The sequence below is a fragment of the Onychostruthus taczanowskii genome, unplaced genomic scaffold (genome assembly GCF_017590055.1).
Source record: "Onychostruthus taczanowskii isolate IOZ18803 unplaced genomic scaffold, ASM1759005v1 scaffold53, whole genome shotgun sequence".
NCBI classification, from domain to species: domain Eukaryota; kingdom Metazoa; phylum Chordata; class Aves; order Passeriformes; family Passeridae; genus Onychostruthus; species Onychostruthus taczanowskii.
The window spans coordinates 2,138,587-2,161,796 of NW_024502902.1; the positions used below are offsets into that span (position 1 = coordinate 2,138,587).

At 39.0% G+C, this 23,210-nt stretch overlaps 1 protein-coding gene across 5 annotated transcripts in view; it reads right to left on the reverse strand.

Moving 5' to 3' along the window:
- The window catches only part of TNRC6B (trinucleotide repeat containing adaptor 6B), a 127,659-nt gene that overhangs the window by 54,862 nt on the left and 49,587 nt on the right, over positions 1-23,210 (reverse strand). For 3 of the 5 annotated variants that reach the window (XR_005953550.1, XM_041416937.1, XM_041416938.1), the window contains exon 5: positions 9,570-9,683. The exons of the other annotated variants lie outside the window; for them this stretch is intronic. Coding sequence is in view for 2 of the 3 variants with exons in the window: in XM_041416937.1 (XP_041272871.1) it covers positions 9,570-9,683 (114 nt within the window). In the remaining variant the exon portion in view is untranslated. The remainder of the gene's footprint in view (positions 1-9,569; positions 9,684-23,210) is intronic. 5 annotated transcript variants of the gene reach the window in all.

Below are 23,210 nucleotides of genomic sequence, written 5' to 3' on the forward strand. Positions count from 1 at the left end.
TCTGAAATGCAACTGTTACATCAACTCCCCTTCTCACCCTCTGCCCCCGTTAATGATCTCTTTCCTTAAGAAATACCTGCTATGTTTTGCAGCTCAGTAAAGTTGTGTGTTTGTCTACTTTTTACCTTTTTTTCCTTAGAATGGACTTGGGGGAGGGAAGGATGGTATCTAATAACACATGCTGCAAAACAGAGCTTTCCCAGGATATGTTACAAAACAAGACACTGCATGACCTGCTCAAGGTTACAGAATGACTCCATTGCTCACTCTGAATTCAAAACTGGTATCCTTCTGACTCCTGCATTTTCACTAATAAAATAATTCCACTACTGAACACTTGCAGAGTTCCTTTCATCACAGGATGTCAAAGGCCTTTATAAATATTAATTAAGCATTGCAACAACACTAAGAAGTATGTAAAACTTAATTCTGCACATGAGTAAACCCAAGCAAAGAATAAATAACTATGTTCAAAGCCACAGGACAAGTCAGCAGTACGGAGAGAAACGGCCCTTGCCATTAAGGAACACTCCATTAGAAACAAGGACATAATTAATACCCCAAATGTGATGGGAAGAGCCCTTGATCACCAATACATTACTATAAAACCTGGTCATGTGCAATCCTGCAAAGACCACACTAAATTTCAGGCAGCATTCTCAGGAAGACATTAACTCTGTCCTCCTCCAAACACAGCAAACAGTTCTCATGAGATTTTAAAAAACATTCTGTGTTTTTTGTTTGGTAACTTTCTTCAGTGAAGATAAGTATGAATGTGATATTCTTTGGTAAACTAAAATTATCCAGTAATATCGAGCTCAGACACAATTCAAATACGAATTCAGACCTCACAACTGCAAGGAAGCTACTTAACATTCAGTCATGCACTCCAGTAATTAAAGAAGCAAAATAGCTTTTTTTTTTTTTTAAGAACTCAATATCCATTCTCTAAAGAAATAACCACAGGTCCAGAAGTAGTGGTTTTACAAACTGTAATGGAATCATCACTTTAGTGAGTACTCAGTGATCTTACAACTTGAGGTAACGTGTCCACATCTGACCTGCAACAAACATGACTCTTTTGCAGTCATTTTCTCTTTCCAATGACTGAAACTGCAGAAACCAATCCGTAACACTGATAGTTTTACTGTGAAAGCCAACCATAATAAAACATACTCAAGTTATTTGCCTCTATGTACTGCCACATTTGCAGACTTTAATGACAGAAGTGAAATTAATTGTTGTATTTCTTAAAATTGTTGTTAACCTACTGAAAAATCCCCAAGATGACCAGCTCTGAACTCCTGTAAAAAATTCACTTTAAATTCAGTTTAATTTTCATTACTCATTTTTCCCCTCAAAAAAAAAGAGAATCTGATATTAATGTCAGCAAAAAGTACTTTTGCTTTGGAGAAAGACAAAACAAGTTGTGCTAAAAAATATTTGCAGATTCACTTTGCAGTGAACTCTATATGAGAAAAGGAGACTGTTGTTGCAATGTTGACAAAGAAGTTAAATGAAAAATTATGTAATGCAGATTTTTAAAGTAAAAAATTCACTTTAAATTCAGTTTAATTTTCATTACTCATTTTTCCCCTCAAAAAAAAAGAGAATCTGATATTAATGTCAGCAAAAAGTACTTTTGCTTTGGAGAAAGACAAAACAAGTTGTGCTAAAAAATATTTGCAGAATCACTTTGCAGTGAACTCTATATGAGAAAAGGAGACTGTTGTTGCAATGCTGACAAAGAAGTTCAATGAAAAATTACGTAATGCAGATGTCTCCCCAACAGCTCTTCAGGTTTTTCGCAGGTTATTATTTTTTAAAATATTCTTAATAGTTCAACAACCAATTTTACTTTGCACCAAAATAACAAGATTCAGTGAAGGCTGACAAAAGAGTTAGCTGGCCGAATGGAAAACAGGTTTGTGTTTTGTGTTTTACATAACAAAGTACGTTTTTCATTTGGCTACTGAATGAACACCTGGGCATTGTGTTTTGGATTTTTTCACCCTTTTGAAAGGACATAATCTGGTAGCACAAACTTAAGTCTCTGGGCAATAAAGGTGTGTATCACCTTTATAACTTTATCTCAAGTTTTCCTATAGCACAAAACCAGACAGCAATTCAGTATTATCTTTGGTACACAGCCTTCATCACATAAAGCAATTTTTCCTACTCATTACATAGGACAACAGCTCCTTAACATAGTTTATGTTATCATTCAAGCATTATGCCTTCAACAGAGGACTGATGAAATGTAACAGCTTGGCTTCAACAAATGGTGATCCACCTCCACCAATTCTTCAAAAACCAACAGCCCAAAGTTGCTGAGTTTTCCTGAGTTAAACTGACCACCCTATCCTCAACAAAAAAAGTCTTGAAGAGTCTTATCAACTCACTGCCACTTAGAAGTAGGACCAAGTTCAAGATCAAATACTGCTGAGATGTATCCCAACATACCTGGAAACCAAGAGGGAGCAGCCTCTCAGTCTGCAGCTACAGAAGTTTTACTGACAGTGATAGTATCACGTGCCCTCCAGACAAACAGACGTACTACAGACACAACCATTACACATGTAGCTCTCCATGTCTGGAAAAGCACAGATATGTGATCTTAGCCAGTACTCAGTGGAGTTTCATTACCTTCCCAAAGCTGCTGATCCCTAGCTTTTATCTAGTAATGGATATCCCGTGCAAAACGTCTAATTGTGTTGCAGCATATTCTCAGACTTTTATGAGCCACTTTAAGTCATGGAGGACTGCATGTATACAAAGAAAGGAGTTACAACTATACTGTTACAGACCATGGTTGTAGTAAGGTCACCGAGATTCCACTGCAAACTAAGTAAGGTCAGGACTCCCTGTGCCAATAGTAAAGAGATACAGTATTTACTGTATCAATAAATCACCCTATTTTATAAAGCTACTATTCAATATTTGTTGTCTATAGGTAACCACAGGTGATAAAAAAGTAAAATGTGGGGAAACGACAATGTTAAATTGCAAGCCAGGTGTTTCAGAGTGGGAAAAAAAAAAAAGCTTAAATACATTTACCATTCTAGGTGTGTAATTAAAATACTGTTCTGTTATACATCAACTCTGGCATGCATTTCAAGGTTTCTTTACAATATAAAAACGGATATAAACTTCCTCCTTCCCCGCTTTTGTATGAAGATTTAAACACTGATAAAAGTTACCTCGATAAATTAAATCACATAAACCATGTCCTTCAAATGGCTTTTAGAAACAGATGCACTGCACCATTCACAGGATGGAGCAATATTTGTGAGATGCACACGACACCGAAGTGAGTCATTCTGCTAATACATCATGCCCTCTTCTTGTTTGGGAGCTATCATCTGCTGTTAAAAGGCTCACAGGCAGGGATCACATCTCATTAGATCCTCAATGAGGATGACAGACTGCACACCCTGCTCAAGAAACTAGGTAAATCACAAGGGAATTAAAGTCTTCTCTTTGCTGCATTGCTACAGGCCTTCTGAAGACCAAAGCGTGAGACTTACTCCCAAAACATAAGTGAATAAATGGAAGGTGTGGCTCTTACTAAGAAATTTGATACACTCTCAAACACTGAAGAAAACTGAACTTCATTCTGCTGAGTTAGCTCAAAATAAAGAGATATGCTAGATTTGACATCTACTTCTAAAGCATCAAGATCTTGAGGGCACTGAAAAATGACTGTGTGTGATGCTTAGGTTATGTGGTAAGCACAGAGATTCTTTGCAGAGCCTAATGTGGAAGCATTTCATCCCCAGAGGCTGCTTCTCACCCTTCCTACTGCAACCAGCTGGCCCATCCTCTTCATTAGTCATTTTTCATTCAAAAATGAGATCAATAAATTATTCAAAACATCACAACTTAATACTCCATGTCATGACTCGTGCCTTATTAAGATATAATCTGAAATTATTCATTGGCATGCAGAATGAAAACAAGAGAATTATAAAGAAACTGTGCAGGAAAAATGAAGACAACACAGAAGTGCAAGATGTGACTTGTTTTGAACTGTAAGAAACTAAAAATCCTTCCTTGTGAAGCTACTTGAACAGCCAAAAAATTCAAAGCCTTTCCAAACTCACATCCTCATACAATCACTTGAGTTTTGAGGACAAAGATGTGATCATTTTGATCTGGCATTCTAAGAAAATGATTACCTGAGATCTCAGAATAGCATAAAGAACCAAATACCCTCACCAAGGCAGGCGGCATCTACAAATACCACCTGCACTCTCAATACCTATAACCTGATTTTTGCCTATCCTCAACTGCAAATTCATCACTCATATGCAATGCTGACCACTCTTCCCAGTTACCAGCACCACATCAAAGCTCTCCATAATCTACAGGTTTGCTATTTGCACAGGATACTGTAAAGAACAGTGGAAAGGACACAGACAACCAAAACATAATGGTGAGTGTAAGTGGCATTACTATACACTTCCCTAAATTTCAAAGACTCAAAATTGCTGTTGTGCTTTTGAAGAACATCAGATTTGACATTAGCTATGCACCCTTCTTTCCCAATGATGAGCACATTCTTTAACTATAATTCTAAAGGCCAACATTAAATTCCTAAGCATATTGTATCATATATCTACATGTTATGATATGACTGAGTATGTATCAAGGAAAATTCCTTCTATTTTAGCGACCTCCTAGGAAAATGTTGGCAGTATAATTCAGAAAGTATATAAATATCAGTTTCCACACTTAATAAAGAAAAAATCCCACCTCTTTTTCTCATGCATACAAGCACAGCTTATGTGCATATAATGTACAGAAATGTAGAAATGCCTCACTCTTTGAAGGTCTTTAAGCTGTAATTTTCCCTCACGTTCTTGGCAAGCTGTGTTTGGAAAGGTAAGTCAGCTGTCAGTACTCCACAGAAAGCATTATCAGGAAGGATATTACAAGTTCACTCAGGAGCTTTGTAAAGCCACAGAAAACTGCAACTACCTGATGATAAACACAGTTTTGAAAAGAGACCACTCTAAGGATAAATCAGGTTAACAGCACAGTTAACACTAGAAATACCACTGCTTAGCCAAATATTTTTTCTAAAAGAATTAAAGCAGGAAGTTACTAGAATCCATGGAATAAAACCATCACAAGTAGCAGCCAGTGCACTACAATAAAGTCCTGCCACCCTAAACTGCACACCTTCCTGACTTAGCTGGGAAAACACAGGCCTGTGCTCAACACTGTAGTGCCACCTTACCCATTACCTGTGCAGATGGCCTGAGACACTCACACAGGGTAACTCAGAAAACCATAGAAATGTCTCTTTTTCACTTCAAAAAGACTGTAAAAGGGAGGAGAACATCATTCTGGAGGCCACATAATCATACCTGTTTAACAGTTTATTTTAAATTAATTAGCCACAACAGTTATGAGGCAGAAACAAAATAAATTCTAGAAAATAGTCCATTAATAAGCAGAGATTATTGCCACCTCTCATGGTCACTAATCTGCTAAGCTATTTTTGATTTATCCATTCTTATAGTCCTGGTACTGTGCACCAATCTCTAGCTGCATTTTTTTGTTTAAAATGTTAAGTTTATTTCATGCCTTCTAGAAATAAAGCACAGAGTAAACCACCTAGTCTAGACATGCAACTCTTATTAATTGTTAAATAAACAATCATTTCCTTATTTCTTAAGCAAAGACAATAGAAAGTTTAAGTGAAAAGTGTTCACTGTATACTCAGGCATTTGTCTAAACTAAGGGTAGTCTCCCACAAGGAAAGAATTTAACCACGGCTGCAATTCCTATGGAATTGGTGCCTGCCCAATCTCAGCAGACAGTTCATCTGAGAGCTTTTCCTATTTGCACTGAGTGCAGTAGACAAGATTTCTGAAATCTTGACGGTTCTCACTCCGTGCCTCTTTCCAGGAATTACAATTTACAGCTTAAGTGATGAATTTTCCTTGCTGCTTATGTCATTGACAGAGAGTGTACCAGATCGATTCTAACTTCAAGCCTATGAAAGTATCTCCTGCTTTTGAATTCAGTATTTTAAGACAGTAAATAATCAATGAGGACTGAATACACATCTTGCTTACAAAAATCAGTGTCCATTCATACTCAAGAAGACAGAAACATTTTATAACTAACTACGCATTACTACTGAAGAAGAAATTCCACTTGTAAACCAAGAGAGCTCTAGAACATCTCTATTCCACAAAGGTTGCATTCCCTCACAACATGGAAATTCCCGCCAGAAAATTGCTTCAACACAAAAATTCTAAGATGACAGGAACTTGCAGACCACATACAATATGGCTATGGATAATCTTCCAGGCATGGCCACTCTCTTTTTCTGTTACAGAAGAGGGAAATTCTAAAGTAAGACGTAATCCAGAAAAGAATCCAGAATGAGGAAGCCACTGAACAGCCACCTCAGAGATTACAGAAGAACATGACCACAATGGTGCACAGAAAATAAAAATGTTAAGTTACAAGAGAAAAAGTGAGGTAAAAATTGCAGTGATAGAAATGAAATTTTAGCATTTAACATATTTTTAAAGTACCAAGATTAAGCTGATTTGTCTTGTTAAATTCTCCATCCAAGTAGTGTTTCCTACTTTTAGGTTACTTTTTGCCTTGTTGCATTACACAAGATTATTTTTAATCAAAACCATACATTTTTCATGTTCAGTGATGTCAAAGAAATAAATGCATAAAACTCACAGACTATAATCTTCAAAGAGTAACAGACATTCTTTACTTCTGAGTGGTTACAAGCACGCACTCTTTTCCAGCATCAGGAACTTTCCTAACAGAAACATCTAAATCAGAGAAGCGTTCAGCACACAGATCCACCTAAGTTCAGCATCTTTCCAGTAATGAATATAATTCTGACCTCTGTTGACAGATCTGAAGACTCCTATCTCTAATTAACAACTACCCTTTCCTGTCTACCAGCGATAAATGTCACGAGTGTGCAACACCACAGTTTCCTTTTTTTAGACACTAGATAAAACCAGCGTGTGATCATGACAAGGATGTATGATATTCACTGTTCCACAAAACACTGCACTTCTAATCTATTCAGTTAAACCTTCTCTCGATCCTCTTTAAGAAAGGTAGCTCTGCATAAAGACAGGTCAACTCTTTGCTGCTATATAAAGTTGAAGGTTAAAATACGTAAGCTGATGTGGGAGACTATTTCCTGCTGAAAGAAAAGCCCTTTAAACACTAGAACCTCAAATCTAATTTGTCAGCTTATTGATGCTTCCATGCATACTGCCACTGCAAAGCATCTGTCTTTCTGTGAAGCCACTGTTTTGGATAAATGGTTAATGCTACCTAGCAGAAAATCAGCATGAACTGACAGTAGAAGCAATACAGAAATCAGTCACATATGTAAGCACTTAAAATTCCAAATTTTAGGTGAAAGACCAGACCCTTAGCTTTAATCAAATCTAGCTGCTAAGCTGAAGGTGCCAACTGGACTTACAGTTATCAGTAAATGTGACTTACACTTGACTGACCTAAATAGGGAAGTGCACCAAGTATGAGTCACCCAACTTTTTCTTATACTCTTTCTAAAGAGTATAAAAAAAAAATACATTTGGCTTCACTGGAAACATTCTTAGTTAAACCAGCCCTTTATACGCTTACTCTTGACTAACATCATCTTTTAACAAGAGAGTGGGGTAACTTTATTCAGCCACTGATGCTATGCTACCAACTTAATTTAAGGGGCAACACAGCCCATAATGAAACAAGCTCATCTGGGTCTCCCACTCGCCTCTGCACCATAACACTGTTACTGGTGATGACTGGGTAGCAACCCCAAACTCAGCAACTCATCACTAGATGGCTACAGTATTTCTGGAAGACCTGCTGGGAAGAACTATACAGTTCACTTACAATATATTACCAGCTGTGAGAGGTGAATAAAGCAAGAACTGCCACAACAAAATCTACCTATGAAGCGGTCCAGGCTTATGCAACAAACCTGACAAACCCAGTTTAAATGTCTTCTGAAGCCACAGCCAAAGGCAAGTGGGACTTGTAAAAACACACAAACAGCTGAAACCAAAAGGGAAGCTCAAAGGATTTTCCACGGGGCTTGGTTTGGAGCTAGTGGTTGTGTGGCACTGGGCTGCTCGCTGGGTTTACACCACGACAGCGCACAAAAAAGGAGGGTGAGCAAAAAAGCAGACCACTGTAATACTCAAATTAGTTATTCTGATTTTCATTAACTACCAATGCAATTTTTAGATGCATCCTCAAAGTGCACACCATTCAGAGTCAATTCTTTCCAAACAATGAGGTACAGTCACACTGCACACACACCGGGAGACATCAGTGCTTCAACTCCTCATGAGTGAGATATTTTACTGTTAAGCTTTTGATACTTGGACTTCTTTTTAAAACTATTGAGTGTTTTTGTTACTTTCAACAAACAAAATGAAACTTACTTCCTGGTAAGCAAACAAAAACACCTTAGTGTTTTGTTTGGTTCTGTTTTTTTTTTAGTTTGTATTCTCTGGCTAAGTTCAATGTTCATAATTTAGGAAAATAACCTTACCATACATTTGCATAAAGCCTCAGTCAGTAAGATACAGCACACAGATTAACAAAGGTAGCCCATGTGAAAAAAGAAAACCTCTACTTTGCTACTAGAGCTTGCTGTTACTGACATTTTGCCTGGAAAAGAGGTCCCTTTTACTGTGAAATTGACTTTAAAACCCCTGTCAAGACTTTTAACAGCAAAGAAAAATAATTCATAATGGTGATGCTCATTCTATCATAATACTTTAGATCAAAGCCTTCTTCCTAAAAAGAGCTCCTAAAATAACCAGAGCTGCCCATACATTCAATAGAAGCTACTCCAAGCTTTTACTTCAGGAAGGAAGAAAATACCAGGCAGCAAATCTACAGCAGGTTCTCACTTCTTTCATACTGCACTGAAGGATAACAATGTTTAAAGCCTCATTAAAAACTCCACAAGTACAGAATATGAATTTCAGTTTAATAAACAGTCAACTTCAGCCAGACCATCTCTGTACTAGGTTTTCACTTCTATTTTAAAACATCAAAGAAAATCAAATTTCAGGCCATTGTCTTTCTGTCATCAGTATTTCTCAAGGTAGCATGCAGAGCAGTAGCTTTTAAGTCTGAATTCCTCTACACTCAGAAAAAGCCCTTATTCTGACCTCAAGGCACTGCACCAGGATTTGTCACAATCTGTGACCCAGCTATGTTAATCATGCTCCTTGGCGAGCGGAAACCCACAAGTGCTGAACCAACTTTTAACACCAAAGTTTTAGCACTAGAAATTTTGAGAAAGGCGAATTACACAATTCCATCTCTTTATTCACATTACGATTTCGGTTAAATCAGCTTTGTTCCCTTAAACTCGTGAAGGGAAAAAAAAAAAAAGCATCATTCTATTCACAATTCAATACAGCTGTGTATGACTGGCTTCAGCCCCAGGCCACAAGCCAGGAACTTCTGAGTTCAAGTCTGGCTCTGCCTCTGACTTTCTGTGTGGCCTCTGGATTTCTCTGCTCCTCTAACGTCTGTACACTTACCTTACAGAAAGGCACTTGCTTCGTTTGTGCAGGCTGTTCCCAAACGCAAAACTCGAACTGACTGTGAGAGCCATTTTCATTGTGTATTTCATAGGTGTACAGACCACCTGTGCCCTGCCAAGAAGCCTCTGTCAGTTGACACCTGGTGGTTTTTAACTGTAGTAACTGCCAACATGCACTTATTACATACGTGCATACACACACCCGTATCAGACACACACAAACAGAAAAACACGTAGTAAGCTGGAAAATAGACAATTATTTCAAAGTTTCTTAATAAACAAGATGAAAATATGAAATTGAGTTACGTGCTATAATTCAGTTTACAATGAAGAGCTATCTGTAACCTTGTTCTTTTTAATGCACTGACCCAGTGATGAAGCCTGTTTTTAACAGCTTAGCATGAAACAAATAGAGCAATCAACGCTCAAGCTAAAATGATCACAACAACTAATATTTAGAATATTACCTAAACAATAGAAGAATGGCCTAAGACTGTAAATGGGAAGAAGCATTTAAGCTTAACCAAGTTATCTAATACTAGCTGAAGCATCATTTAAAAGGTAAGTTTTTCAAAGAAAAAGATTAAGAGAAGTTACATAAATTTAAGCTGACCCTATACTTGGCAAGTCCATAGTAGGAGAGTTTCACTTCACATTTCTGAGACTGAAGCAAAACATCACAGCTTTTTCTGAGCATGAAACATTCAAATACAGGTCACCACCTTTAAAACAGTCACCTTTAAATTCACATCTGAGAAACTACCTTGTCTCCAAAACATTATCAAGACAGGCTGACTTTCCATATATGAACCTGTTTGGTTTTCAATGGCCCAACTATGGCAAGCTAGCTTAAAGAATAGTGCAGCTGAGGCTTTAGGGTACATTAAGCTGCAAAAGTAAATTCTAGACTCTCAAAGTTTAGCTTTTGTCTGCTTCTGCTCTTTTCATCTTGTTATACCTAAAATCTGGTAAAACCACACTTCCAACAGTTTTTTTGTGTCAGGATATATATTTTATTTATAGTAGCTGGCAAATGTAGCGCAAAACTACCTACTAATTAATAATACAGCAGAGTTAACTTGATACAGAATAATGTGTTATTTTATGATAAAAACAGTCACCCAAGGACTTAACAAGAAGTCACCATTCCAGAACAGCTACCATGTAAGATGAGGTGGTTAAATGCAAATTCAGATATCTTTTGCACAAGACGACTAAACTGGCTCCAACAGCTGAAAAATTATCTGTATGTAAGGCTTAGGATTCCCCCATCTCCATCTTTCTCTCAGCATTGCTTGGTATCAAGCACATAATGTGAACGTTACCTGCAAAGGAACAGAAATCTTGACTCTGGAACACAAGACTATTTAATTTTCAATTCCCATTAATATTGCTACAACTGCCTTCTGTAGCACCAGCTGGAACCTTCTTTTATACTAGGCTGAAAAAAGCTTTTGGGGTTTTACTTCAGGTTAACCAAGCATTTTTAGAGGCAATTTGAACCTAGCCCACATTTAGATTCCCACCAATGAACACGAACTTGTAATGACATCTGCAAAGAAAAACAGAGCTAGATTAAAAACGGCATATATATAACCTCAACAGGACATCCTCTATTTCCATGCGCCATACTTTTAACCAGTTTTAAGTGCATTAATCTGTATTTTTCTAATATTTATCATAGAAGATGCCTTGACTAAAACAGTGAGGTAATAACACTAATAATACCCAAGTAAAATCTAACAAAATAGGAAAGGTTTATTTCTGAGTCTTAACTAGGATATAGAAGAATTCATTCAAAAAAATTCACATGGCAATGAAACAATCCACTATTTTCTGCTTCACAGGACAACTGGTTTTCAGTGTACATATGAATAAGCTAAGAAAAAATAAGTGCTAAGTTTTGGTACCCTCTGCCCTGTCTTCCCCTGCATACTCAAGGTAGCCATTTTCACTTTTATTGTCCTCAAACTCTCTCCAAGTAAGACGCAGAACAGCCTGGAAAAAATCCAGCAAGAGCTACCAGATTAGGATATCCAAGCATTATAATACCAACATTCCCTTGTATGTTGTGATCAAATCATCCTCCCTATGAATTGCTCAGCAAAAGACTGAGCACAAACATGCTGCATATTTAGTGGGCAAAGTCATGTATCAGAATATTTCAGTTTCACTTTAGTTAACGAAGTTCTCAGTGGTAGCCAACCTCTTGCCAAAGAAAGCTGGTTTGTAGTCAAGTATATCTAGAGTACCAACACAGAATTAGAACCATGTGTTTTAAATCAGACCCTGAATCTGGCATGATTGCTTAAGCAAAATTATATACAATTAAAAATATAAATACTAATACAGAAGCTGCAACAAGAGCACAAACACTGCTACATTAGCACCCTAATATTAAGTTGCAATGTCTTCTACTACGAACACTAAAATACAAACTGGTGCAAAAAACATGGAAGAAAATACTGAAGACTTATTTTAAGGAAGGTTTAAATGACACAGGACACTACATCCTGGAAAAGTGGATAGCTCAGGCACAAACAAGTTCACAAGCATACAATGACCAGAATGACAACACATTTGTGTATATTTGCCACAGAGCACATGTAAAATGGGACAATTAAGCTCTACTCTAATTAATGGTTAAGTGGCATTAGCAGATCATACATTTAACCTTTCCTATTTTCATATAGGTCAACTAGCTCAAAAAAAACTCAGAATCTACAAAAGCCGTTTTAAAAACCCCAATTCCAGCAGTTTCACTGCAGCTTAAGTTTTGCCACTTTCCTACGTACACAGAGGCTGTGCCCAACAGCCACTGAGATTACAAGTGGACAGCAGATTTATGACTATGTTATTCAGCAAATGCTGTGCTTAAAAAGGGGGGAAAAAAATCCCACTGAGAATACCTGAAGTAATTTTCCCGTTGTTTTATTTTTTAAAGAAATTCTTCTTCTCTGATTCAGAAATTAAGGCAATATTCTGCTTTAGTTTAAATCAGTTCAGCTGCTATACTCAGACCTGTACCTCAGGAAGCCTTAACTCTACATCTGCTAAGCACACTGGGAAAGCTGAGCATGCTTCCCTTATAATTTTCACATGCACAGTGAGGTTTGATGTAATTTTAAGGAACTAAAAAAGAATGGTCACCTTGATTTAAAAACATTCACGCCTTTCTGCTTTTTAGTTGCTGAAGTAACTATGCTGTTCAAAGCACACCCAACGACAATGGAGCTCTATGTCAAAACGATGCTCTTCTGACACAAATTAGACAACTACTTCTTTGTTTGCAGAGAATGCATCTATAAAAATAAACATTTAAAAGCTGAAGTGTTTTTTCAATGGACTACCTCCCTGTATTATTTCTTGCTGCTCTTACTGGAGCTATGTCAAAATGTGTTGATCTCCCCCACTGCTAAAATGTGGCCTCACACATCCCGTCCTAAGAGAAGAACTCCCCTGCTGGCATGAAATCAAACACAATTGTGTCGTGATGCCTTGTTTCAGTTTTGCTGTAGTAAATTCCAAGGTCACATTTCACTTCTAAAAGTCTCAATTTAACACATATTTTTATTAATATAAACAAGCCTTATACTTTTAAGCATTTTACCACCCATCAGTGTCAGGTACTCTTAGATGATTTTCTCTGCCTAACATATACAAGCATCCATATAATTGAGTTCAGACACAAATGGTAGCACTGTAAGGAGCAGCAGTCAACTTTCATTCTTACTAACTGTGTTTTTTTAACAAAACTGCCCTCACTATCTCCAGATGTATCAGCACACATTTTTCCATGGTGTTTAACCCATTTTGGTTTGTTCTGCCTTTAAAGTACATCTTGTGTTTCATTAATCTATCTTCTCTTAGGTGTGTGAAAAAACTCCAAGGGTTGTATCTTATGTTATGTTTTCCCACATGACTAAACAGGCTAATTAAAAGTAGTCCTTAAAGTACAATATTTTGAATAAGAAGTTCTTCAATTTACTCAGGCTACAACACCCAAATATCACATCAACCAGTTCTTAAGACACAACTTCTCAGAAATTATTAAAAAATATACAATTGTAGTAACAGCAGGGCATTTCACCCCTAAACTATATTGCCAGCATACTGTATACAGACAGGAAAACAGCCTTTAAAATGACAATATCCATTAACCTTAGTAATTCCCTTCAGAAGTCTGCAGATGGCACAAAAAAAAACCCCAAACAAATCAGGGTTTGCATATACTCATGCTGCTCCCAGAATATATGATCTGTCTCAGCAAGAAAAAAAACCCAAACCCAGCAAAACAAAACCCCAACCAAACAAAAACAAAACACAAAACCCCCTGTTGTGTTCTTTAGCAGGAAGCCTACGTGTAAAGGAGAACTTAAGCAGTGACAAGTGCTAAATGTACAGCTCTGGAGTTGGAATTCACCGCAAATACAGAAAAGCACCACAAACACAAAAAGGCACCGTTCCTCCTGTGTTCTGAAGAACAATTACAGCACCATCACAACAACAAAATAGAAATATTCTCAGTATATAGTAGTTATCTCCATGGCAGCTCCACATTTGCCTTTAATGCTGAAGCAGCCAAAACCTGTTATCTTGACACCCAACTTCAAGCAACTTGTTTGTCCAATATTTGAAAGATGGCACATGCAATCAAACCATGTAAAACTCCTAATGCTAGCATTATATCAGCAACTAATGATTTCAGAAGAAATACATCTTTGTATTAATCTAACCTGAATTTTACATCATTAATTCTGGAGCAATAATGTTAGCCCAATATTTACAGTTTACCTACTTGAAATCTAAGGTAACAAAACTAGAACCCTGATACTCACATCTGATTCCCTTGCCAGGACATGAAATACAGGTCCTTGGAGCTAAACGTCCTACGTATCTTATTTTCTTGCCTCAAATCTTGAGCTGTTTAAACAGGAAACCAATACTTAACGAGGTGAAACAGCTCTTAGGAAGGCAGTAGATGGTTTCCTAATCAATTAAAGCAAAAATCACTGAAACTTTTCAGCTATGAACTACTACCAGCTGAAGAGAGTACCAAGGGTGCAGCTTCCAAGAAATATTGTTCAAAATCAACTTTTCACCTTCCATCCTGGTCCAAAAGGAATGTAGATCCATAGTGAGCAGAATTAAGGAACTCTGTTTCAAGATGCAAGACAGGTTTCTAAAAGGGTACTAGGAAACTTGTGGACAAAATTTCTCTTCCAAAAATACTCTATTTCTATGGATTTTTTCCTCATATATTTGACTCCTCTATTAAGCCATCTATTACTAAGTAAGAAACAAAAATTTTAAAAAGGTTAAGTTCAGCTGGAATCAGCTGGCAAAGACTGCATGATCTTACAAAGTTTCTTTTTCTTCCTTCTCAGCAGGAGAGAAAGGGACTAAAAGAAAAGCAACTGAAACTAAGCATACTGATCTTTCAGTCACTTGTTTTCCCTGAATTTTTTCCCATTAGAACTGCAGACTCCAGTATATTGAAGCTCAACGGTAATAAGGCTTTTCTTGTCAATTATTTCTCAAGAATCTCTTAGATGTAGTGCAAAAATCTCCAGGGGTTCTGCTAACTACAGACTTCACTGTAGCTTTCAACCTACTAAAACAGTCTGCTTTGGAAAGGGACTGATTCCTGTAGATACCAACAACAATCGACATGCAAATGCAAACAGAAAAATTTAATAAAGCTTCTGAACTCAGCATCATCACTGCAAACTGAACGAAGCAAAAAAACTTCCCCTGCCCCCATGCCTCTGTAAGCTTCAAACTGATCTAGAAATTGCAACTCAAGTCAGGTCTCTCAAATTTAAGTGTTTTGTTCCTGCTGTACTGCAGGAATGCACTGAATACAAACAGCGCTGTGAACTGCCCAGATTCACACTTAAAATCCTACGGTAGCACAGACTGCACAGTACCCCACAATGAGATCTGAGGGGTCAAAAGCGTATTAATAAGAGGAATTATTTTAATTGGTCTTTCCTATTCACAATTACAGCCTCACAAAGCTGCTCAAATGTTTGACAGACTCCTTATTGGAATGATTTCTACTATTCTCAATAGCTGCCTTTTGTCTGACCCACAAGAGTTTCTGTAGCTAGGAGCAGCAGCAGCTATTGGGAACCACCCTGTATTCCATCACCTTAACCATCAAGCTGTATGTGCAAACATCTACACATTCTGCAAGTGTGTAACGTAGGCAGTAAGGCATGAAGGCAAAAAAATACACAGAAAAGGCAAGTACTGTTCTGAAGTGCAGATTCTGGGAAGACTACATCCTACAATACTGCCAGCTCAGGACACAACTTGGGTTTTCTTTACTCCTTCAGTTCAGCCATCCCATTCTACAGCAATTATCACATAAACTGCAGTAACTGATGTTTCTGTCCAGTAAGCACCAAATCTGAGAATACTCCTACTTTAGACTGCATTTGAAAATAGTTCTAATGTCTAATTATTCTTTGTCAATCAACAGGTAGATTCAAATATTCTGGCTACATCCAGACCTCCACTGAGCCCAGAAAGGTTTTGAATAACAAAAACCATCATGGTACATAATGCCAAAGACAGAGAACATTTTTATAGCATTTCCTCAGATACCTGCTAGTAACACGAGGGTGGAATCTACTAAATTCATTAACCCTAAGCAAAGGGCATGTGTTACTTCATGTATTAACTGGGTTATCCGTTACTATTAAATGCTTAATAACCAAAATTACCAGCAAGAAAACTACGTAAAATTTGAACAGAGTTCTCTTTTATTGGCTTCCTCTAACTTAAAATTTAAAAAAAGAAAACTCCAAAGATACCACCTCCTAATTTCCATGAGAAACAATACACTGCAGAATTATTTCGAATATTTGCTAGCCAGTGCAGAAAAAAAAAGTCCCAATATGTACAAGAATATAGCGACAACAGCCAGATACATTTTCAATAAGCTTCTGAAATCTGTCTCCTCCATTTGTGTTTAACTACATGCATGTAAGGCCACAAAGAAATATAAAATATGAGCCATCTTGTAGGTTTACAAAGTTGATGTGCTAACCACAATCGTTACACTAATACACTGCAACGTGGAGTATATTCACACGATTATTTGCAGAATTATCTGCCGCTTACATGTTCAGCTAGAAAAAATACCACAATGCGATGTCTGTGAGGAAGGGGTGAAATATAACGTACACCAGCACAGAAATTTTTTCATTTAACCCCACAGAAAGGAGCATTACATCACACTCTTACAATGCAGGAGGAGGGGCCTGTTCTCAGAAAGCAAGCTCCAGCTACTTCCCTTTAATTTTCTGCTTGGTTCTGGAGGGAGTTGCAAAAATAACTCGGATTTAAATTTTTAGCAACACAGAAGGCTGGGTGAAAAAAAAAAAATTAAAAAAAAAAAGGCGAGAAAGTAAATGTAGGCAAAGGGCTGCGCTAAGGTGGAGATGAACGCCTGCTTCCCGTAGAACACAAAACGCCGGCAGCGGCCAGCATCCCGCACATTCCTGAATACCTGGCGCACGCCGGATGGGCCGCCGGGCCCGGCCGAGCCCGCGCGGGAGCCCCGCGGCAGCGCCGGCCCGGCCGGAGGGAGCCCGGCCCCGCTCCGCTCCCGCGGCTCCTCCGCCGGGGAGGCTCCGTCCCCGCTCCCGCGGAAGGCACGGCCCCGGCCGGCCCCGCTCCGACCCGGCAGCAGAAAGAATGCGAGCCCGCTTTTATACATGCAAATTTTTGCAGCAGATTTAAGAGCTCCGGGTGCTGTGGGGAAGAAATCTCTCTTTAAAAAGGCTCTATTTAAATAAAACAAGATTTTCAGCACTATCTTGTACTTCACCAGCTCGAAAAATACAAACCGTCTTCTGTAATTTGCCTAGGTGTTTTAAATTACAAATATCTTCCAAATCCACGCCGCACTCGTACGGAGAGCTCCTTCTAAAAAACCCAAAAAATCCACTAAAAGTGCCGTACACGTACAAGCAGACAAGATCTGAAGCAAGTCTTTGTGCTAGAAGAGACACCTCTGCCAAAGCACGGATGGAAAGGGTCAGCTCAGGCTCTTAAAGAAATCAACTGATAGGTAAAAACAATAAAACATAAACGTACCACTAACCTCATAAAGTGCAGCAGTGCTTAAATCCAGCGAGTTGAGGCATACAAGGTAGATGGAAATGAAAAAAAAAATCCAAAAATGGTTTTGTGTTTTTGCTTTTTTTGTTTAGGTTTTTTTTTTCCTTTTTTTGTTAATTTTTTTTTTTTTTTGCTCTCCTTTTTTTTTTATTTCAAACGTTCAGAATCCAGCAGACGCTCCGTCGGCCATTTTGGCTGCGCTCCCTCGCTCTCTCCTCTCGCTCCCTCCCTCTCGCTCCCTCTTGCTCTCTCTAAAGGAAGCAGCTTTTTTGTGACCTTCAAATACGGGCGGCCCACGTGACCCCGCGCGCGCTGTCACTCAGCGCCCGGGCCCGGCCCGCCCCCCGCCTTAAAGGGACAGCGCCCTGCCCGCACAGGGCCGGCCTCCCCCGCCGAGCCCCGCGCCCCGCCGGGCAGAGGCGAGGCACAGACAGGGTACAGTGGGGAGCCCCGAGAGTACGGAGGGCGGCCCAGATGGAGCTGCTCTCTTTAAAACCGGCTAAAAAGACAGCAGCCAATTATGCTAATTCCACATTAGGGCTGCAGAGCCGACAAGCGGCGAATGGTGAATGTTAAGTCCCTCCAGCCACACGCGCCGTTCTGTGGAGCGCCGGGAACACCGACCCCAGCGCTCGCTTGGAGGAACCCCCATTTTAAGCACGACGCCCTCCTGACTCAAGGACAGGAGGTTCACGCTCAGACCAAAGTTAATCCAGGCTGTAACCAGCCTGCCCACACCACACGCACGCATAAACCCGAGATCAAGGTCCGGACACGGGAACACCCGCAGGACAGCAGAGCAAACTCGGTCTCCCCGGCTGCCTTGCCTGCTTCAAGTCTCAGGCTGCAACTCTGCCATTAGGCAGACACTCCACAGCCTCTTCCCAACAATTTCCATAGATAACCGCTCTAACAGCGGCTGAAACAGAGAATCCCAGCATCTTGTAACATTAAAAAAAAAAAAAATTAAAAAAATCTGCAGGATGTTTCCAGATGTTACCCTGAATGTGCAGAAACAGTAAAGAATACAGTTCAGCAAAAGGATATGGTGACGCAGGTACGAGCCTGCTGTGAGGAGACTCGCTCCTGAGTCAGCCCAACACAGGTAGGAAACGCTGGAGCTGACTGTGTAATGGAACCATGCCGCGGGAGGGAACTGACGGGAAGCTCTTGGGAGCGCCCTCAGAATCGAACCCTTAAAATGTACAAGTTTTTAATTCTGTAGTTATGCAAGGTAACGATGTAGAAAGTAAAAAAGCCAAAACACATCTGAACACCAGGAGAACTTGTAACATGCACGCCTTTGTACAGACTGTGTCTGGGTGCGTGCAAATTGCTTTAAAGACGCTACAGCAAGTATAGCACGAATACTGCCATCTCAGACCTCCAGTTACATTGCTGCTGTGCTTACACGAACTTCTACTTAATCATTCTGTGTAAAATTAGCCAAAGATTAAGTGCTGCTGAATCCTTTAGACATAAAACCACTGATCAAGTGTGAGGCTGTCTGGCAAGCAGGTCTACTCTGGACCTTGTGATTTAATGGGTCTCCCTTACCCTTTGCACTCTTACTTGGTTTTTGTTTGTGTTCCCAGTCCCTGCACAAATTTCTTTAAATTGATTATGATCTGATTTTCCTTGCTATGCTTCATCCAGGTAATAAGCAATATTCTGAGTTGGAGAGAAAAAATACAACTCCTGGCCCTGCACAGGCCACCCTAAGAATCACACCATGTGCATGAGAGCGTTATCTAAATCCATCTTGAACTCTGTCACGGACATGGTGCTTTTGCCAATACCTTTGACAGGAATTCTTTAAGCATCTAAATCACTCATTCATGACAATACCATGGAATCAAACTAACTTGGAGATCCATGGGAGGGCACTCCAAAGTAATTAATTTGAGGGGGGCAGAAGCTGCACATCTTATGAATGAGAATAAAAGTAATTAGTATGTATTATCATAGAACACAAGCCACTGGCCTCTGCAGGAGGCCATGCAAGGCTAGTGTGGCTCTGCTTCTGACATGTTTTGCTCCCACCCTCATGATAAGGTACAGGAATTCAAACGGGGATTCTGCCACTGACAGGATTTCTTCAACAGGACTACAGCCTGTGACCATCTGTCTCTGCAGGCTCAAGAAACTCTGGCAATAGCTAATGTGAGTTGCATTTTGGGGTACTTAATGAAATTGAAGCAGCTGGATGTAACTGCTCAGGTTGCTCTGCCTAAACCAGAGCAGAGAATTGGCCTGCTGGATGTAGCAGACTGGAGTGTTTTGTGGCTGGTCTAATCCAAACACAGCAATTTAGGAAATGTGATGAAAACTCAGGGAACATCTTATTTGTGGCAAAACTCAAAAGTAACACCACAATCACTCTAAATTCCTAATGACAAAATCCAAACCAACTGCTAGGCATCTGATTCACACGGTTTCATAAAAGCAAATGTAAATGCAAATCTATGAAACAGCTATCCCCTCCTGAAAAAATACATAAAGTACTGTAGCTACATGTTCTATGCATGTTCACACTGAGTATGACAGTACACATTAAGCTACAGACAATTTTATTCTCTCTCAAAAGCCAAATTGTTTTACTGAGACCTATAAATCCCCTTAACTTCACTAGGGTTTGCCAGTTCTCCATTCTGAAGTCCTGGAAGCCTTTACTTCAAAGGAGCTGATAATACTGTGATGACTTTCAGAAGAAAGCACTCACTTGAGTTGCTATGTATCCAAGTTGAAATAATTGCTATAAAATTTCACCTTGCCAATGTTCTATTGACAAAGCTTTTTTAATAAGAAAGTAAGCAAATTATCAGTGAACCAAAAAATATTTAGAGGGGCCAGTATGGGTAATTCTTAAATAACTGCAGCTTTAATTGAACATTTTCCACTAAACTACCATTTGAAAGGCATTAATTCTTTACTTATTCTTCTTGGCATACTGATTAAGATGGCTAACAAAAAGTTTTTAGGTTTTTGTTTGATTTGGGAGGTTTTTTGAGTTTTGTTTGTTTGTTATGCAGCACAGCAGTTCAGAAAACAATGGAGCAGAGCATAAAAACACACAGCATATCCAAAACCTGCACATGACTTTTCAGAGGGCAATTGCATTTCAAAAACCTAACCATTAATTATTCTGATGCCAACAGGCTGTTAACAGCCAGTGTTAATAGGTTATAGCCTTGTTATGTGCTACTAACTTATCTGATTACAAACAGTTCATTTCTAAGCTCCTTCCATCTGAGGATCATAAAGCACTTAAAAATCTTTATTGAAGCCTCACAGTGCTCCTATGAGGACAGTATCTGTATGAGCAGATATATACATGCACATTAAAAGAGATGCTTACAATCGTGGACTCCCTGCACTAGTATCTCAACTGAGACAGGAGAGGAATAGGTTTTTTAATTCATATTAAGCTGTATTGTGGCTTTAGTAAGAGCTCATTCTTTTTGATGACCTGTCAATAAGAATCAAGCAATTAGGCTTTAATATTATGTACAGAGACATGCTCCAGTGTCCACTGGAACTGAGGTATCCACTCCCTCCAGCTATCATTGAAAAAAGGAGACCTGGTCTGTCTGACCTGTAGCTCTTGACTCAGATGTAAAATGATCCGAGTTCATCCCAGTCCATATGCAAAACTCCCTCTTTCATGAGCTGGCATTTTGTTTGGGCTCAAAGTCCTACAGTTTCATGTCATATCTTACTTTGAAGGCTGTACCCTTCACTGGACCCCACCCACTGGGCTTTCTATACCGCCTGTACACCCATGGCAATAAATATAGGACTTATTTTTTCCCCCCAGAAAGTTCTTCATAGCTGATACTATGACAGTGGAAAAGTCAATTAATCTCCTACTAACACAGCTCCTCAGCAGAAACCTCAAATATTAACAAGTTTCTCATAGCATGAATGCCTTGTCACAAGCTGTCCTTTCTACTGCTGTTGAAGTTTTGACTCCTCAAATATTACAGGAAAAAAGGCAGATTTTACTGCCAAAGTGAACTGAAGCCTACATGTCCTCTACCCTACTGCACCTCATCAGTTAGATTTCTCCAAATCTCCCTCTCCCAACCCCAGAAGTGGGGTGCAGCAAGAGATGCAAGATAACTGGAAGCAGATTATTCACCAGTTCCCCAGGCAGTCCCCAGCAGTCCAACTGCCTGGGATTACAATCCCACCAAGCATAACTCTTCAAGTTAAAAGGGCATGCCTGTCTTTCCTCAGATCAGGCTAAAAGCATAACTCAGGGTAGGGACATGTATGCAAGGACTATGTTTCATAGTTTCACAATTTCTAATAATAAAAAGCAAGCAGAGAACCCAATAAATTAAGGAATAGAATTAAAAGTCTTAACTTTTCATTGGGTGCTCCTAAAACCACAATATAGTTTTATTGAGAGAAAAAATATTTTTTTCTATTAAAAACAGTCTCAGTCCTGGATAATGGATGGTACAGATCACTTTTAAATTATTTTTTTCTGAACAGACAGAGATGCTGAGGCCCAACACTTGTAAAAACTGAAGATGATAGCTAATTATGGCTGTACCAACATACTTTTTTTTAGTCTTCACAGCAATTTCACCTAAGCCATTGTGCAAGAGTGATGACCTCTCCTTCTACAGGAGTGCAAAACTTTCAAGTGTCCGAACATTTTTCAAGGACAAAACACTTACTCTAAGGAAAACTAGGGGGTTTTTTTTGGGGTCCTCCCCGTTCACACTTAGTAAATAGTGAGGTATTTTATGCTGCAGAATTGTGAAAACCAAGCTGGCAGTGGTTTTTAATGATAGTAATCAAAAGTATAATGTAAATAGTTTCTTCAGAGAAAAATACCATGACTAAAAGCATCCAACAAAGGAAAAACTTGCTTGGTTTCTGAAAAGATTACAGCAGCTTTTGCATCCCTTACACAAAGGCACCTATCAACACATTTTAGGAATTATTATTATTATTCAAAACTTGTATTGCAACACTGCTTTGGAGTCATACTAAGCTCAGACCTCATTCATATTTTGCCAGGAACAAAAGAAAGAATACAAGGTTGGAAAACTTCAGTTAAAGAATGACACATGACTTCAAGCTCAAGCCAAGGTCTGACCCTATACATTAATGAAGTGCGCAGGAAAAGATAATGAGTCACAAGGAAAACTTTATTCACCAAATTTTGCAAACACTCGTTTTTCCACCTAATTTTTCCTCAATCTGCTGCAATACTTTCCCTCACTGTTCAGCCTATAAATAATCTACCACTAAGCCTCCACTTCTTCAATTCCCCAAATGCCCCTTCCAGACTGGAGAAAAAGAAAGCTTTCAATCTGACTTTTAACAACGTTGTTGGGTGAACAACAGAACTGAAAGCTCATTTCCTACAAATCTCTGTCACACATCACTGCACCTCTACTTTCCACACTAATCCCAGCTTCCTGCACAGCCAGTTCTCCTTTGATGCCAAGGTTCTAACAGTATATTGAGCTCTATGCAGAGCTCTTCC